Source organism: Sarcophilus harrisii, chromosome 1 (assembly GCF_902635505.1).
Source record: "Sarcophilus harrisii chromosome 1, mSarHar1.11, whole genome shotgun sequence".
Taxonomy (NCBI): Eukaryota; Metazoa; Chordata; class Mammalia; order Dasyuromorphia; family Dasyuridae; genus Sarcophilus; species Sarcophilus harrisii.
In genome coordinates, this window is record NC_045426.1 from 5,757,794 (window position 1) to 5,776,007 (window position 18,214).

General features: G+C 53.4%; 1 protein-coding gene across 1 annotated transcript; it reads left to right on the forward strand.

Annotated features, from left to right (window-relative positions):
* The first annotated feature begins 813 nt into the window (after positions 1-813).
* INHBA (inhibin subunit beta A) lies at positions 814-16,395 on the forward strand. Its single transcript, XM_031951811.1, has 2 exons — positions 814-1,616; positions 14,061-16,395. Exons 1-2 carry the CDS (start codon positions 1,223-1,225, stop codon positions 14,951-14,953), a joined length of 1,287 nt encoding a protein of 428 aa, XP_031807671.1. The 5' UTR covers positions 814-1,222; the 3' UTR covers positions 14,954-16,395.
* The last annotated feature ends 1,819 nt before the right edge of the window (positions 16,396-18,214 follow it).

Genomic DNA, 18,214 nt, shown 5'->3' on the forward strand with positions numbered 1-18,214 from the left:
CCCAAACAAAAGTATTGTTCCTCCGTTGCCTTCAGATCCCTTGCCAGTGTTGATAACCTTGGACATTTAAATGTGAATGAATAGGAGAGAGGAACACCGTCCTTTCAGTTGCATTCAGGGTCCAGCTCCCTTCCCCCTCCTCCTTGCCCTGGCTCCCTACTTCCCCCATTGATGCTTCCATCCCTCTTTTGGTCTCAATCCTCTCACCTTCAGTGCCAGGTGACTGTCCAAGGTTTAACAAGGGGATAGTTTCCTCCCTTCTCCAATACAGTTGGTTTTGCTTCTTTAAACTTTTTTTTTAATTAGGAAAAAAAAAAAAACCAGGAGGGAGAAGGAGAAGAGAGAAAAGGGAGGGGACTGGGAGCAAGCTCCCCCCTCCCTTTATAATAGGGAGAGTAAACTATATATATACATACATACATATATTATGAGAATGGTGGTATTTGAAGAGAGGTGTGCGTTAGGGAGCAAGGATCATAAGGAAGGCAGCCTGTCAGAATCTGGGCTGTTCCTCCCCCTCCCTATTCATACATAGCCTTTACTCACAGACAAAACTCCCTCCCTCTCTCATTCACTCACTCACTTCAGGCCAATCCGTCGTTCGTTCTCTCTCTCTCTCTCTCTCTCTCTCTCTCTCTCTCTCTCTCTCTCACTGTCTCATTTCTCACAATGTCCTGGGAGGTCAGCGCTATTATCCCATTTTACAACTGAGGAAACTGAAGTTCAGAGAAATTAACAATCAGAATTTGAACTGATCCTACTATACCACCCAGATGCTTTTAAATACAAAGAAATGTAAGTGGAGTTTCTCGCTCTCTCCCTCTCTCCCTCTCTCTCTCTCTCTCCCTCTCTCTCTCTCCCTCTATCCTACTCTGAGACAGTCAGAACTCTCCTCCCTGACAGCCACAGTCGTCCAGCACTTACTGCATTCGGAGAGGGAAGGGACCTACAAACCAAACTTCACAGAAAACTTTTTGTTCTTGTTCCAGAGAATTTGCTGAAGAGAAGGAAAAAGAGCGAGAGAGAAAGAGAGAAGGAGAGAGAGGGGGAGAGAAAGAGAGAGAGAGCGAGCGCGCGGAGGAGAGAGAGAGAGAGCGAGAGAGAGAGCAAGCGAGCGAGCGAGCGAGCGAGCGAGCAACCCCAGCCCACTGCCTGCCGGAGGGAGGGGGTCAGCTCCCCGGGCTTTTAAAACCAGCGTAGCCCCCCAGCTCGGGCGGCCAGCATGCCTGGGCTCTCGCTGAGAGGCTTTCTTTTGGCGCTCTGCTGGATCCGAGTCAGGAGCTCCCCTACGCCGGGCTCGGAGGGCGCCAGCCCCGGCCCCGTCCCGGAGTGCCCGTCCTGTGCCCTCAGCAGCCTGCCCAAGGAGATCCCCAGCTCGCAGCCGGAGATGGTGGAAGCCGTCAAGAAGCACATCCTCAACATGCTGCACTTGAAGAAGCGACCCGACGTCACCCAGCCGGTGCCCAAGGCGGCCTTGCTCAATGCCATCAAAAAACTGCATGTCGGCAAGGTGGGTGAGAACGGCTACGTGGAGATCGAGGACGACATCGGGCGCCGGGCCGAGATGAATGAGCTCCTGGAGCAGACCTCCGAGATCATCACCTTCGCCGAGTCAGGTGGGTGCCTGCCGCTTCGCCCCCGTGGCTCCCCACCCGCGCCGCGCGGCACTGGCGATGCCCCCCCCCCCCTCGGCTCCGGCACTCCCGGGCCGGGCAGGAAGGCAGGCTGGCAGGGCCGGGTGGCTGGGGCACGGAGCGGCGCGGGACCCGCGGGCTGCAGCGCCCGCCGCTCTCGGCCGCGGCTGGGCGGGCGGGGAGAGGCGGCCGGGGCGCGGGTCCCCCCGGAGGGCTGCATCGCTCGCCCGCTTTAGCCCGGGCTGGGTAGCCCGGGCACAGTTCGGGGCAGAAGCCCCAGGCTGGATCTGCCTCTGCCCTCGGCGCCTGGGCAGACGGGCAGGGGCGAGCGGCCCCGGGCACAGACTTGGGAGCTGTGTGGGCAGCATCACCGACTGCTCTCGGGGGCGGCTGGGAGCCCGGGAGCCGGAGGTGGGCAGCCTGGGCACCGAGCTGGACAGGCCGCGGGGCGGCCTCGGCTGGGGCCGCTCGGGGATCTGAGGTGCAAAGCGCGCTTACGCGGCCGAACTCGGACAACCCCGACGGGGGTGGGAGGCAGGGGTGGGTGGCGGGGAGGATGTCTCCGACCAGCCTTCCAGAGCCCGAAGTCGGGCGGGCTTCCTGCTGGCGCTGGGTGCCCGGAACGGTGGGAGACGGGACCGCTCGGTTCCCGCTCCCGGCTGGTGGGTCCGGGGGGAGCGGGGCGGCGGCCAGCCCGGGCCAGCGGGAGCGGGGGGCACGGAGCTCGGGGCCGCGCCGCTGGGGGCCGGGCCCCCAACTCCGGCCATTGCGTCCTTACGGCTTTATTTTTGTTTTCTGCCCGGGGGCGGGGGGGGGGATGGTGAGGAAGAAAGGAAGAGGGAAAGAACTGTTTGAAAGCGGCGGTGCCGCCGCAGCCGCGGGCCGGGCTGCGGGCGCCAGAGCCCGGGATGCCGCAGGCCAGACGGAGCGGGCCGGCCAGCCAGAGGCCGCAGGGCCAGACGGCAGCGCGCTGCGCTCGGATCTCTCCGGAGCCGCCTCCCGGGAGCACACACACCCTGGGCGTTAGCCGGGAGGACTGGGGGCAGGCGCACTTGCTGTCAGCTCCCTGTGAGCTGGCATTCACATGGGTAACATTTGTAACACTGACTTTTGCCCTCTGAACCAAAAAAAGAAAGCCGGGAAAAAAGAGGCTTGTTCTGGGGCAGTTTCGGAGAGGCCGCCCCCTGCCAAGGAATGCAACCTTGCTGGCCGCTCGCGCCCGCCTTCGGGCCCTCGTTCCCGGGCCCCGAGAGGCAGCGCTGTGGCGGGGCGCGGGGGCTCCCCGTGCCGCTTCCCCAAGGGGGCCGCGAGGGCGGCGGAGCAGCCGGCCCGGCCGAGCCCATCTAGAGAGGGAGCATTTGGGGCCGGAGCCCACCAGGCCGAGGGCTTTTCCCCACCCCCAGGGCCGCCGGCCCCGCTGCGGCGTGGAGCCCGTGGTCGGCCAAGGGGCCCCGGCCCCTTCGGAGAAGCTGGCCGCGGCCGGCACCGCGACTCTGCGGCCCCGAAAACCTGGTGACTCCGAGGTCCTTTTGCAAGGAAGAAGTGCCAGGTCAGGAAGTGTCCCGTCCCCCGGCCAGCCGGCTTCCCGCTGCCCTCGGGCAGGCCGGGCCTCCATCCCACATTCCCCAGGGCTGGCTCCCTCCAGACTTGGGGGGGCTTGGGACTCCCACCTTTCTTTTCGATCTGATGAATCTGGGGGCAAGGGCTCAGTGTACATCCTCCGGCCTGGGGCCCTTGGCACACAGACGTGCTGGGTGGTTTTCTGTGGCTGCTTCGGCACCTGCCTCTGCCTCCTGTGCCTTCTCAGGAGTTGCCTTTAGCCTGGGGTGCCACAGGGCCGATGGCAACAGTGCCTTTGACCACCAGCCCGCTGACCATTCTCTTTACCCAAGAGGGGCTGCCAGCATCTAAACTGAGACAAACTGGGGGGTCGGGAGGGCAGGGCATTGCAACTCCTGGAGCGGTCTCTGTCTGGGACATCAGCAGGGACATCGTCCCCCCCTTCGCTCTACTGGGGTCCACCCTCCCTCCCTCTTCTGCCTCTTTCTTTCCAAAATAAAAGCAAGACTGCTTTTCTCTCCCAGCAGGCCTTGCCTTTACTACCTGCTAAGCAGTTAGTTTGAGGGAACTAGAGCCATCTTATCAAGGAGTTAAATGCATCCCACATTGTCTCTAGAGTGGAACTTCCCAATGGAAAGCTCTGAGAAGAGTGGGGAGGCAGGATTAGTGGGGCTTTGGGAACAGGCCTGTGGCAAAGATTTGGGGTTTTCCTTTGAACCTCCTCCCCCTATAAGAATAAGAGCATTTCATCATCTTCCAATAGGGCAAACTTTACCACCAAAGAAGGAAGTGTGCTCCACAGGAGGAGCTCTTAACCTGAGCTCCGAGAACTTTTGTTTTTTTTAAACTTTGTGAACTGTATTTCAGTATCATTGGTTTCTTTTGGATTCCTATAGATTTGATGTATCTGGGGACATTACTGGTTTTGCCCGACTACCAAAGGGCTCCATCTGTCCTAGGTTAGGAAACCCTCCGCCCTGAGACAGTGGATTGGCCAGGACCTGTTGCCCCTGTGAGCTGATGATCATAGAGTAGAAAATCTATAGGCAGATGAGCCTTACTGAATAGTGTCGCCTAAATAACATCCTTCAGGATCTCCAGACCCGATCAGGTCTTTCTTGCTAAAATCTTGTCTATAATGCAAATCGAGGCAAGGGAATAATGCCCTGCACACACACCCTGCCCGGCCGCAGATTTCATGTTTGCCATGTCTTTGTCATGTGCTTCCCAGGGCCCGGCGAAGGCAGAGGGGTGCCGTGGGCAGGGCTCAGAAGCCCCCATGCCAGGGCCTAGTCAGCTCAGTGTCATTCTTGGCAGGTGGAGGGGCTTTCTCCAGGCTTTCTTTCCAATCATGGATTTTTTTTTTTAAATGAATGACAAGCAGGAGAGGGACAGCTGGGCTGATCTAGCCCTCCATCCCCATTTCTTCCATTCAGTAAAACAGAAATGTTGTCCCCTTACTGATCAACTTAGAATTAGATCTGGAGCTTGGGGAGCTCTCAGGATGGCTCGGGATCCTCCCCCCACATCAGAGATGGCCTCCTGGGATTGTCCTGTTTTCAGAGAGCAGGTAGAGAGAAGGAAGGGGGGGGGGCAGCCTCACTCAGTCTGCAGGTGGCTCCTTCTAGTTTTGCAAATGTTGCTATGGGGGGTGGGGAGACGGGGGCAATGGGGTTGTTTTATTAAGAAGGGAACTTCTTACTCAGTGAACTGTTAAGCTTTGGGATCCTGCCCAGGCCAGAGGATGAGGCTGGCAACTTTGCTAGCAACCAGCTAGGTGACCGGCTCAGAGCAGCCCCCAGGCAGCAGGGGGGAGGAGGAGGGGAGAGATAACCAGGAAGGAAAAGAGAGGAGAAATCTGAAACCTCGGGGCTGGAGAAAGTGCGGAGAAAGCTGCAGGAGGAGGTCCCTGCAATCCTGGGGCCTGGAGGGTATTGTTTGCTGAGGGATTGGGGGAGGTTCGAGCCACTGATTGATTCCTTACCTAGAGACACAACCTCTGTCTGGGGATGGGGCTGTGCTGGGCTGAGAGCAGGAACGCAGGCAGTGGGGATGCTGTCAGCCAAGGGGCCGCCGTGCTGTGGGGGTCGGTCGCCCTAGGACGGGGGACGGGCCACAAGAGGGCGCCTCGCAAAGACTTTTCGCATCGTGCTCCTTAGCAACTTGGCCTCCGAGCCCGGGAGTCTCCCCGCCAGATGGGCAGAGGGCTGAGGTTTGGGGCATGACTTGTGCCCCCCAAAGTGGGGCCTCAGCACGGCGGGGGCTAGAACGCCAACCAGTCCCAGCCCGTCACCACCAAGAAGGCGAGTGCCGAGACCCTGGGTTTGGGCCGCCTGCGGGGCGGGGGATGCCCCTGGAGAGGAGCCCTGCAGGCCGTGGTGAGGAGGGGAGAGGATAACTCCTCCCGGGGAGGCCGGGTAATGACCAGGTCTCGATGGGAAAACCAAAGCAAGCGGAGAGGCCGAGAAGCGGGACCTAATGGTCAAAGGCACCGGCTTGCCCCAGAAATAGCTGCCTTCCTTCTCTGGCTCGCTGCAGATTCCCTGGCAGGTTCCAGCAGTTGCCCAAGTGTCATAAACAATAGTGAATGACTCTAAAGGGGAGAGAGTGTGTGAGTGCGAGTGTGTGCCCATGCATATACAAAGGGATTTATTTAGCAGCTTGCCGGAGCTTGGTCCGGGTTCATTGTTTGGAGCTACTATCATTTCTACCATGGCACCTCCCACCATCGCACCTCTTCATTAGTTGGCGGCGTCCCGGGTACCCCATGGCCAATGACAGCGCCTCTGACCCCTGAAGAGTTAGTCCTGGCCCCTCTGGGGAAGTTGGAGAAGAGCCTGAACTCCTTAGAAGAGGAGGGAAAGGGGAAGAAAAGGCAGGATCAGAATTGGAGTCACCTTTTGTGACTCTCAGGAGAGAAAGATAGCTAAACCATCAGATAGACTGATAGATAGACAGATAATGATAGATGGACAGACAGACAGACAGATGGATGGATAGATGATAGATATGTGTGTGTTTGTGTATAACGTGTATAACCATGCTCTGCCTCCCTGCATTTGGGAAGGTGGGTGCCAAGCCTTTCCAGCAACTTCTTGGGAAATGGTGTTTGTCAGTGACAGGTGGCTGTCACCGTGTGGCCAGGGCTGCATCCTGACTCAGAGCACTTTCCATCCCAAAGACAAAAGCCCTCCTAACTGATCTATCTCATATTGAAGATATGGGAAAATCCCAGACTTCAGCATTTGAGGAAGCCACTAACGAGGATTAGCTTTTTAGTTAGGAATTCCTCTTGCTAGGAGTTGGGGGCAGGGGAGAATACTCAGGGAGGGGACTTCCTCCTGCCTCGCCTGTCATTTCCCTTCTCCCTATCAATACTCAAATCCAGATCTTGGAGAATCTCAGTCTTTCCAGGAAGAACAAGGGCTAAAGTTTGCAGGATCAATAAGCCTTTGCAGGTGCCCCTGAGGACTCCCCACACCCCTATCCTGGTCTTCTTGGGAGGGGATTTGCAGGCCCATCGTGTGAGGGACTTCAGGGTTCCAGTTGGCTCAGTGAAAGACTCCCTGTCTGTAAATGGTAATTTTGTAGCCCCTGGTATAACTACTCACTAACTAGGAGCCCCAGGAGGGAAATTTAAAATCTTAGCTACCTGGGGGAGAGGACTCTCTTTGATTTTCCTTTTCTCTTCCATATGAGTTTAAATCCTCTATATAAATGACAAGAACCCAGGACCCCTCCCCAGTCACCCTAGAAACTCAAGAGCTACAATGGTGAAGGAAGGCAGGTAACTTTTCTCCCCCTTGTCCCAGTTATAGAATCATAAGGGTCAGAGAACAAGGATTTAAAGCCCTTTGAAAACATGTGCAGGCTGGTGGTCACAGCTGCTGCTGTCCTTTCTTGGTCTGACTAGGATTTTATCCAGGAAGTTTCTCCCAGTGTGGAGATTCCCTACACTGACAAGTGCGGTCACTTTCCCCAAAGCTTAGGGTCTTCAGGATGTACTTGGGAGCCATTGAGGATTTTGGGTATCGTGCTGAGGGCCCAAAGGGACTTGAGAAAGCCCCACTGGGGAAAGGCTGAGCTCAAGGGACCCTAACTCCAAAGTCTATGGCCCCTCAGCACACCCCACAGTCTCTGCTCCTGTGATTCCCACTGCTCATTGTATCCTTTTTTCTGAATGGATTTCAGATGGAAAAGGTCCTGGAACTGGTTGCTATTCTGCGTGTGTTATTTTATGCTTAATGTTTGGCAGACTGTCGCACACTTGGATAAAATAATTGTTTATTATGATGATTATCTTGCTCTCGTTTTCTATTATTAACTTTAGGATTTTTTGAGTGGACCTCTGTGGGCACAACAGGGAGGTGGATAGGTTAGTGCCCATGGGAGCAGAGGCAAGTCTCTGAGCCTCTGCCTCAGTTTCTTCATCTGTAAAATGGGAATGATAATAACGCCTACCTCCTTGAGGTGTGTGTGAGCCTCCAATGGGATGAACAGGCTTAAGCGCCTGTGCAAATGCTAGTTATTATCCACGGTTCCCACAGTCTGTGTGACCCACTCCCACTGTGAGGAAGTCACTTTTTAGACCTGAGTTCCCTCATTTGTAGAATGAGAAAATGGACTTTCTCGGGTCCCTTGTAGCCTTTCAGCCTAGAAGCCCAGGATGATATCTGAGCAGGGAACTGCCAGGGAGGCATTTAAACAACTCAGTGCTTTGTAGCCTTAGAAAGCTGTCCCAGGGCACGGAAACAGTCAGGTGGCTTGTCCCAGGTGCTCCTTAGGCAGCAGGGGGTCTAAGCCGGAGAGCTGCCCAAAAGCCCAAAGATGTGGATTCAAGTCCTGCCTCTGTGACACTGTGGGGCCCCGCTGGGGTGGGAGGAGGGGAACCCAGCTGGTGAAGTTCATTCAGTAGCTGGGCAGCGGCCTCTCTCTCGCTGTGCCTCTCTGAACCGCAGTGATGGAGGGGCTGGCAGTTAGGGCTCCCCCCAGCTGTTCCCAACGCCCCCGCCCCTCCCGTCCTATACTCCTCGGTCTGGACCACCTTCAGCCTGGGAGTGGGCCCCCGGCCTGGGCCCCGGGCTGACTCCCTTCCCTGAGAACGCCCCAAGCGGCAGCCAGCTCCCCACCCCCCTCCCCTGCGTGGGTCTCCCTGCCTAGTGACTCAGTCAGTGGCAGAGATGAGCAGAGCAGGCTCGGGAGGAAGGAGGATGGCCCGCCTTCCAGAGCAGCCGGGGCCAGGGGCAAAAATAGCAAAAGGAGTGAGGAGAGGAAGCTGATGGAGAGGGGGCACCTGAAGGGAGGCCCGGGCCAGCCCAGGGCCTAGCTCACTGCTCCCAGGGCCCTCTCGAGACACGCAGGGAGAGGAGGAGGGGAGGGAAGGAGAGAGGAGGGAGAGAAAGGGCGAGGAGGAGGAGGAGGAGGGAGAAAAAGGGGAGGAGGAGGGAAAGAGGAGAGAGAGAAGGGGGAGGAGGAGGAGAAGGAGGGAGAGAAAGGGGAGGAAAAGGAGGGGGGAGAAGGAGGGAGAGGAGGGACCTGGGAGGAGGAATAGTCTCCCTTCCTCCCTCCCACCTGGGTGTGCTCAGGCCCGATTTGGGCTTGTGGGCCCAGAAAGGCTGCGCTGAGGCTGCCCAGAAAGAACCCTGGGCTCATCTGAGGTTGGCAGAGGTGGGATTGGGATTAGAAGAGAAAAGGATAAAGGCCCAGAGCTTCCAGGCATCTGCTGGGCTGCTGAGACTCCAGCAGGCTGCTTAGGCCATTTTGTCTTTTAATACATTAACAATATCAAAGGGGTTTCTCCCTCCCTCCTCCTCCCTCCTTCTCTCCCTCCCTTCCTCCCTCCTTCTCCCCCCCTCTCCACCCCCCTCCCTCCACCTTTCTCTTTTTTCCCTCCCTTCCCCATCTAACCCCTTTTATTCCTCTCTTCCATTCCTCCTTCTCTCCCTGTCCTTTCTCCCTCTATCCCTCCTTCTCTACCTTTCTCCCTCCCCTTTTCTCCTTTATATTGCTCTTCCTTTCTCTTTCCTGTTACCCTCTCACCTCCTTCTGTTTCTCTCTCTCTCTCTCTCTCTCTCTCTCTCTCTCTCTCTCTCTCTCCTCTCTTTCTCTCTCCTCTTTCTCCCTCTTTCCCTCCCTTTCTCTCTTCCCCTCTCTCAATCTCTCCCTTTATCTTTATATCTCTCTCTCCTTCCCCTTTCCTTCCCCCTCTAACCCTTTTTATTCCCTCTTCCTCTCTCTCTGTCTGTCTCTGTCTCTCTTCTCCCTCTCTCTCTCTGTCTCTGTCTGTCTCTGTGTCTCTGTCTCTGTCTCTGTCTCTCTGTCTCTGTCTTTGTCTCTGTCTCTGTCTCTGTCTCTGTCTCTCTCTTTCTCCCTCTCTTTCTCTCAGGAAAACACTAAACCTGACAAAATGGAGTTCCTGTATTCCTGGAAGTAGAGATTTCAGCTAGAAGGTTCCCTTCAGCTGCTCTGAGCATTGCCCCCCTATCTCATTTTACAGATAGGGTCACTGAGGCTCCAAGAGATAAAGCCCCTTAGCCTTGACCCCGCCCAGGAGACCAGGGGAGGGGGTCACGTGCTGCCCCTGACTCTCTCCCTGGTGCCTTTTTCACTTTCCTCTTCTATTTTCTCCACGAGCATCAGAAAACATCTGCCCTCCATCATTATGGCTGGTAGAAAACTTAAAAAAGCAAGGTACCTGGAGATATAGCAGCCACGGGGAAGCCGGGAGTCCCTGGGTCCCTTTCTCCTGGGCTTTGGGCCCCCCTTTTCCAGGAGGAGGCACCTGGGGCTTTGGGGCCTGCTCTCTTGGTGGTGGTGGTTGTTTGCTGTTTTCCTTCTCTGAGAAAATTCTCGGGATTATATTCTAAAGCAGTTCCAGAAATGGACTCCAGGCTACAGAACTGACAGGGGAGGGGGATATTTGGAGGGGATAGTCCAACTGTCAGAAATAGGAGGGGGGAGCAGCACATGGAAGGTGCTGCTGGCAATCTGTCCTGACGATTAAATGGGCATCCTGGTGACTAGTGGAGACCTCGCTCCACACACACAGTGCAAGAGGGTGAATGACCAGGGTCCATTGGGAGGCGAGGGAGTTCTTCCTGGTCTGGGGCCTTGATGTAGCAGCAGCAGCTGGAAAGACTGAGCCCCTTTCGAGTGAGCGCTTTTCCCATAGTCCTTGTTTCCATGATGCTCCAAAATCACTTGCTTCCCAGTCCAGCTGCCGGGTGCTGAGATCTCCTCTCGCCCGAGGCAGCAGGTGGCAAAGGGCACAGGGGCAAACACCAGCCTCAGGGCCCCTGCAACCCCCTGAGTATGGGTGAGAATATAGCTGGGAAAGAGGTACCAGAATACACAGTGAGCATAGGTCATGGTGATGGGTGGTTTCTAAGGCAATCTGCACGTGTCCAGTTGAGTGGCTCCCATTTCTATTTGAGCTTGACATGGGGCTTGCAGTGAGGAAGCCTTGGGTTCAAATCTCCCTTCTCACGCTTCCTATCTTAGGGGGCTCTGGGCGGGCCTCTTCCTTTCCCTGGGCCTCAGTGCCCCACAGGGCAGTGCTGGAGTCCTTCTCCACTCTGAGGGAGGCAGCGATGGTGGGATGAGAGGCGGTGGACTTGGAACCAAACTCTACTATTCCCTAAACTGAGTGGTCCTAGTCACGTCTCTTGAGTCCGTGATGCTGGCAGACAACAGACATGAGGCTTCGATGATGGTTGGTGAACAGATGACCGGGGAAGGCCAGATGTGGTCCCCTGACCCGTCTGATCAGAACTGACCTTTACTCAGGACCTGGGACTCTCACTGGAGCTGAAGACCCCAGGGGTTCATGATTATTCCCAGTTGTCCAGTGAGAAGACTGAGGTTGAGAAGCATCGTGCAGGATGCCAGCTCTCCTTAGCCATCTCTCAGGAGCGGAATGGGCAAGGTCCTTGGGGAGAACGGAGCACGCTTTGTATTCGGCCAACTGGCTGCTTTTGGGGGAGACTTGTTCTTTTTGGACCATCTCTTGTTCCCTTCCCCCCAGCCTCCTTCCCCTATCCCTTCCCCCACCTCTCCCCTTCCCCAATCCCTTCCCCCACCTCTCCCCCTCCCCAATCCCTTCCCCCACCTCTCCCCCTCCCCAATCCCTTCCCCCCATCCTTCCCTTCCAGAACAGGCAGCAGTAAGTCTGTGGGAATGAGCTGACTGAAACCAGGTGTACTTTCACATCCTGGGATGATTCCACGGCTACAGTTTCATGCTCTCAATTTCCTAGAGAAAGCAAAGCAAGCCGGTGCCCTTTGGCTGGTCTGTTTGAGCAGCTCCCGTCTCTGGGCCTTTCCATTGACACCGTGCAGTGGTTAGGATTTCAGAGCCCAGGCAGACAGAAGGGAGCTTGTTATGGGCAGAGCTGGCATTCCCACATGGAGGGGCGGGGGAGGGCATGGGGGGATCAGCTAGCAAGCTCCTCTGTCCATGGCATGGGCAGACCAGCCCATCGATCAGTCTATCTCTCCCTGTGGGCTTTTGTTCATGCTCCGTCCTAAAGCGGGGAGCTCAGCCTTCGTGGCTGTCCTTTGCTTTGTGGGGGAACATCCTGATACTCCTCCCCGAAAGCAGAGGAACATTAATTATTCTAAGGAAAGTGGCTTCCAGAGCAACGAGGCAGCCTCACACTCTCTGACTCCCCCCGCCCCATCAATTAGACTGTAAGGTGTGCCAGGGTTCCTTTGTCTGGTGCCCAGATCCCCTACAACCAGAATTATATCAAGTGCAGAGAGCATTAAAGTGGGTGAAAACCATCAAAAATAGGGGACCTTCTGCCGCAGAGAGGGCGAGACCAGCCAGATAGATGTTCAGCATTGGGCCCATTGCCCTGGAGCGAGCCCCAAATGGGGCTGACTTTCTGTGAGCTGTATGGGCACAAAAGTGGGCTATTGCCCAGGACTTTTTCTCAGATCCTCCGGTTTTTAGACAGAGGCATGAATGTGTGGCTAACAGACTCTCCCCAAGGCCGGTAGGCATCCCCTGCCCTTTCTGCCAGTGGCTTTCTCTTAACTTTGCCAACATTTTGTGTTGATGCATGAGGAACCCGTTGCTCTCCTCACTTCCCCCAGGACAACGTAAGCCCCTTGAGGGCAGAGGCAATTCCCTATTTCATCTTTATCCTCTCCCTAGTGCCCGGTGCAGTGCCAAGCAGTGCCCCAAATACTTGCTGAAATAACTTAATTTGAACCTAATTGAAGGTGGACAGAAAGACAGCATGTATGGTTATAGAACCGTACCTGTCATCTACATAGAGGGAGGGGGTATGCAGAACACTTCCCTTATAACAGTTGAGGAGTGGGCAGTGCCAACTTATCACCCTTTTACCATTGAGCAAACAGAGGCTAAGCCCTTAGTCATGAGCCTATAGCCAGCAATGGGGGCAAGAATCGAGCTCTCTCCCGATTTCAAGCTCTGTCTTATTAATTCTCCCACAGTGGTTCTCCAACACTGTGCTTCTAAACACTTCTACAACCTTAAGAATGACCAAGGACCCCCCTCCCAAGGAGTTTTTTTTGTATGTGTTCCATCCAGCACTTTTTATTTTTACTTTTTATCTTTTTTAAACTTTTACTATTTTATTTAAATAGATTTACTCTATTAGAATGTAAAATAGCTTCCTAGAATTATGAAAATCATTTTGACCTTGAGGATCCCCTAGTCTCCTGGATGGCACTTAGGAACGTGTATCTCCACGGATTATGATCGTCTCTGCTCCGAGACACACAATCCTCTCTTCTGTGAATGGAAGGGTAGCACGTATACTCGCTATGTTGTCACGCGGATGTGTCACAGCCACAGCTATTTACACATATGTCACATCCGTGTGTACGATATGTTATCTGTGTAAATGCAGAGATGTGTCCCGCATGTCTAGCTCTGCACAGCTGCCTTTTAAAACCACATATAACATGCATGTTCATGGATGGTCCATGTATGTGAGTGCAATCCCCATCGCAAATCTACATCTGATAACATATGTATACATGTGGTTTCCTCATCAGGATGCTCTTCCAAGTTCTGGTTTTATGCTGAGGTTCTATTTGTGTGGGGTTGGGGTAGGAAGGGATTCATCTAGACCCATGATTTCATTCGTGTGGCAAGTGCCTGCGTCCAGATTGGTGACTCAAAAGTTTGCTAAGGACTTAAGTGACTGGCCCAGAGTCTCCAGTCAAATTGTGTCAGGGAAGGGATTTGAACACGGCGGCTCTGAGCTCCAGTGGCGTCCTCTGTCCGATGGGCTCGGCTTGTCAGGCAGGGGCACGTTCTACAAATGAAGGAGGGCGTTTGTATATGAAAGGCATCCATCGAGGGTCAAAATGGGGGGTATTGTCAGGAGCAGGATCTCAGAGCCATGTTTGATCCCCGAGAAGAAGTCTAGATAGACAGAGTGAGACGGCAACAGAAAACGTCGACCTTGCCGTGAAGCTGTGTCTGTGGAGTCTGTCTGTGTAGATACCTGTCTGTGCTTGTTTAAGGATGGGGAGCTTTACTTTGCCCAATGTGGGACAGCAGGGCTCGAGTCGCAGCCTCAGATTTGGGTCTTTTTTCCCTTAATTTAATATTTTATGTTTTCCCCAGTTACATGTGAAAACGTAATTTTATCATCCCGTAAAAACATCTTTCGTTTCCAATTTTTCTCTTCTGGTCACTGCTCTTCCACTTGCTCCCAGTGACATTAAGCAGTCACCCCACTTCTGGTGGCCTTCGGTTGCCCTTTCTTGCCCTTAAACAAACCCTAAGATCCCTCAAGTTGTAACTCCATTAGCCCCCTCTCCCACAGATGCGAACATTTCCACTAATCGGCTCCCCCTTTTCTCTTGTCTGTGTTTCCCACCCCAGGCACTCCCAAGAAGACGCTACACTTTGAGATTTCCAAAGAAGGCAGTGACCTCTCGGTGGTGGAGCGGGCTGAAATATGGCTCTTCTTGAAAGTCCCCAAGGCTAACCGGACCAGGACCAAAGTCACCATCCGACTCTACCAGAATCAGAAGCAGTCCCCGAGCAGCGTGGATGGGGGGGATGAGGCGGAGGAGGTGGGCCTCAAGGGGGAAAAGGGCGAGCTCTTGATATCCGAGAAGGCGGTCGATGCCCGCAAGAGCACTTGGCACATCTTCCCAGTCTCCAGCAGCATCCAGCGCCTGCTGGACCAGGGCAAGAGTTCGCTGGACGTGCGGATCGCCTGTGACCAGTGCCAGGAGACGGGGGCCAACCTAGTGCTGTCGGGAAAGAAAAAGAAGAAGGAGGAGGAGGGAGAAGGGAGGAAGAAGGAAGCTGGAGACAGCGGGGCCGGAGGAGAAGAAGAGAAAGAGCAGACGCACAGACCTTTCCTCATGATGCAGGCCCGCCAGTCCGAGGACCACCCACATCGCCGCCGCCGCCGCGGCCTGGAGTGCGATGGCAAGGTCAACATCTGCTGCAAAAAGCAGTTTTTTGTCAGCTTCAAGGACATCGGTTGGAACGACTGGATCATAGCCCCCACCGGCTACCACGCCAACTACTGCGAGGGCGAGTGCCCCAGCCACATAGCAGGTACTTCCGGCTCCTCCTTGTCCTTCCACTCCACGGTGATCAACCACTACCGCATGAGGGGGCACAGCCCCTTCTCCAACCTCAAGTCGTGTTGCGTGCCCACCAAGCTGCGGCCCATGTCCATGCTGTACTATGACGATGGCCAGAACATCATCAAGAAAGACATTCAGAACATGATAGTGGAGGAGTGCGGCTGCTCCTAGGCCCTCTCCGGCCTGCTAGATGGAGGGGCCCCTGGGGCTGGGGGGAGACGGACGGACAAGGGAGAGACGCAGGAGACAGTGGAAAGGCCATGAACGACAAGACACGAGAGCCTCCTTTGGGATGGAGTTTCTCCGGGAAACTTTAACTAAAATCAGCAGAAGACACATGAAGGAAAAATGCAGACCCTCATAAGCCCGGGTGCGGGGAAGAAGCAGGTGAAGGAACTGGGGACTGTGGAGGGGAGGAAGAAGAGGGGATCCCCTCTCCTCCCTTCTTCCTAGGGAGAACCAACCGGCCACTTTGTGGTGGACGCAAGGCGGCCTCGGCCCTTTCCCCCGCCCTCTCAGCACCAGCCCTGAGGTCAGCTCCCCTAACTTGTCAGTAACGTGGATCCCCCCATTCCCAAGAGCATCCAGAAAGCCACGGAGCGGAACAGAGCTAGGGATCGTTGTCCCGGTTTGCCACGGCCACGGGGGTGCCCACCCGCCTGCGGGAGATGGACATAGAGATGTGTATCGAGGAGAATACACATCTCTATGCGGAGATCTCCGAGCAGACCAGTGCATGTGCCCGACGAGATCCGAAGCCATGTCTGCACCCGCTGCCTACGGCGTGAGTGGGCCTGGCAAGGGAAGGAGAAGGTGGCACGCAGGGGGTGACGCCTTTTCTGCAGAGAGAGAGAGAGAGAGAGAGAGAGAGAGAGAGAGAGAGGGCCAGGATGTGGGAGAGATGAAAGAACAAAGGAAGGAAAAATACCAAGTAACATTTCGTTAAGGTGCTCATGATTCTAGAACTATGCAACCTAATTGGTTTGAAACTGTTTACCTGAGAGAGAACAAAAAGAAAGACTTTTTTTTTTTTTTTTTTTTTGTATTGGAAGTAACATGATTAATTTTTTTTTTTTTTTTTTTTTTTTTTTGCTTCAAGGAGAGATACTTGAAAGGAAAGCTGTTTGATCCAAACAGTTCTATCTTTTGTAAATGTTGTTGTTATTGTTGTTGTTGTTTATTGTTTACTATTTGCACTATGATGATGTTTGACTTGTCTAATCCTTATTTAACAAGTATTTTCGGGGTGGGGTGGGGGTGGGGGGCGAAGAGCTGCACTTAATGTGAGCTATAGAAGAACTGCTAGCGCACACAAAATAGCTATTTTTATTATTATAATTCTAATTATTGTTATTATTATTTTGTACCTTACAAATGAATAGACACGTACACCAAAGACATTTGTGTGAGCCTTTAAACAGTCTGTTTGTGATGGTGATCATTCCGAGGTGGCAGGTCAGGCTTCCGGTGGAAGGGGCAGTGAGGTGGAGGGCAATGGGCGCCGAGGGACACCTTCCAGCTTGGCCTGGCTCCTGCCCAGGACAGCCAGGAAACGGGGGACAGTTCTTGCTGGACGTGCAGTAGTTGTACACTGTTGGAAATCAGATTCGTGAAACGGTATATGTGTGTGCACACCTATCCGTCTCTGTGTGTGCAAGTAATATGCACTCACGCGCGTGTGCACCCACAGTACACACAGACATACATGCACACCTGTGTAGACACGCCCCGTGTGTATGTAGACCTACATCGTATCATGTCCGTATATATTTTCAGAACTTCAGGCTGTCGTTTTTAATGTTCCTAAAATAATGAATGTTTGTGTGCAAAACACAGTATTTTTAAAGAGGGTGTGACTTTATTTTTGCTTTCTCTTTGGATTGTCTGGGGATCCATTGATCATTTATATTGAAACCGAGCTCAGAACGCCTGTGACTCTTCCTGGAAGGCCCTCTCTAAAGTCCCTTGGGATCCTGTGCCTCCTCTTTCCCCCAGCTGACCCCCACCTGGCAGCCCCCACAGGTGAGAACGGGGGAGCTTTGGTAGCGAGAATCCTTGGTCAATGGCAGCTTTCAGCCACAAATGGGCCATCAGAGACTTGCTGTGAAGGTCCCGGCTCCTGGAAAACAACTGGGCCGTTAGCAGCCCGCAAGCCAATGATCACTGGTATTGGTTAAAGGATTCCTACAGAAATTTTTTTTTTTTGGTCAAACTGTCCAAAAAAGTTGGGATAAGAAGAGAAAAATTAGTCAAGTGGAGAGGGGGGGGGAGGGAGGGGAAGGGGGACAGGGGTTTAACCCCTTGATTTTTTATTTGTATCTTCAGCCAAAACTTTATGTATGTGTGAATGTGTGTGTGTGTGTGTGTGTGTGTGTGTGTGTGCCTGTCTGTGTTTCTTTGTATTAACTGAGATGCAAAAAAAAAAGAAAAAAAATCTTTTGTTTTATAAATATCAAAGTCCATGATTATAGCTAAGTTTTCTTTAATTTATTCCACAATATTTAGCTTGCCTAGTATCGCTATGGGTTATTCATGTATGTGCTTTTTTTTATACAGATATCAATTTTTTTTACAGACTTGTTTGCAAATTGCAAAAAGAAAAAAAAAACAATCTTGGGACAATTTGCTAATAATTGGGTAAAAATGAAATTCGTCACTAAAATATCTTGTAAAGTATTAAGGCTTTCCAAACCTTGTCAATCTGGAGGATTCTTTATATATGTATATTTATATAAATACATGTATATGTGTGTATATTCATATACATATATAATTATACATGCAGGTGTGTATACACACGTGTATACTCACACGTGCACATACATACATACACTTACGGGGGTATCGGATACCAGTGGGGGAGAGACAAAACTGTACCAAAGATAGATAGAGCAGAGGCCCTGGCAGAGTCTATGTGGTGACCTCACCCTCACACTTGTTGGCAGGGAAGGTAAGGCTATGTTTCTGTGTGGGAGGATGGCCACTGCGTAGCAAAGGAGGAGAAGGTGGAAACAGGCAGGGCTTCTGAACTCTTCCCCGTTTCTCTTTGCTGGGAAATCTCTACAGCTTCAAGGCCAAGCGGGAGAGAGGGCGAGAATTCAATTTATTGCCAGCGTCCCAAATTTTCTTAACATTCTATTGAAAGATATAGGATCTGCATCGACTGTGGTGGTGAGGGGCATTAAAATTAGGCAAAAGGAAACCAGTTCTATTTTGTTTCAGGGGAAAACAGGTGGGGCTCCAGCAAAAGAAATTGGGCAAGGCTGGCACCCCGTGTCCTTCCTAAGGGACCAAGTGGAGAAAAGAGAAGGGAGACATGGTAGATGGTGCTTGATTCTGTTTCTAACCTGAAAAGCTCATCTCCTAAGTGGACTAAAGACAATCCGTGAAGTTATTAGCCAAGGGAGGGTGGGATGGAACAGTGCATACTAT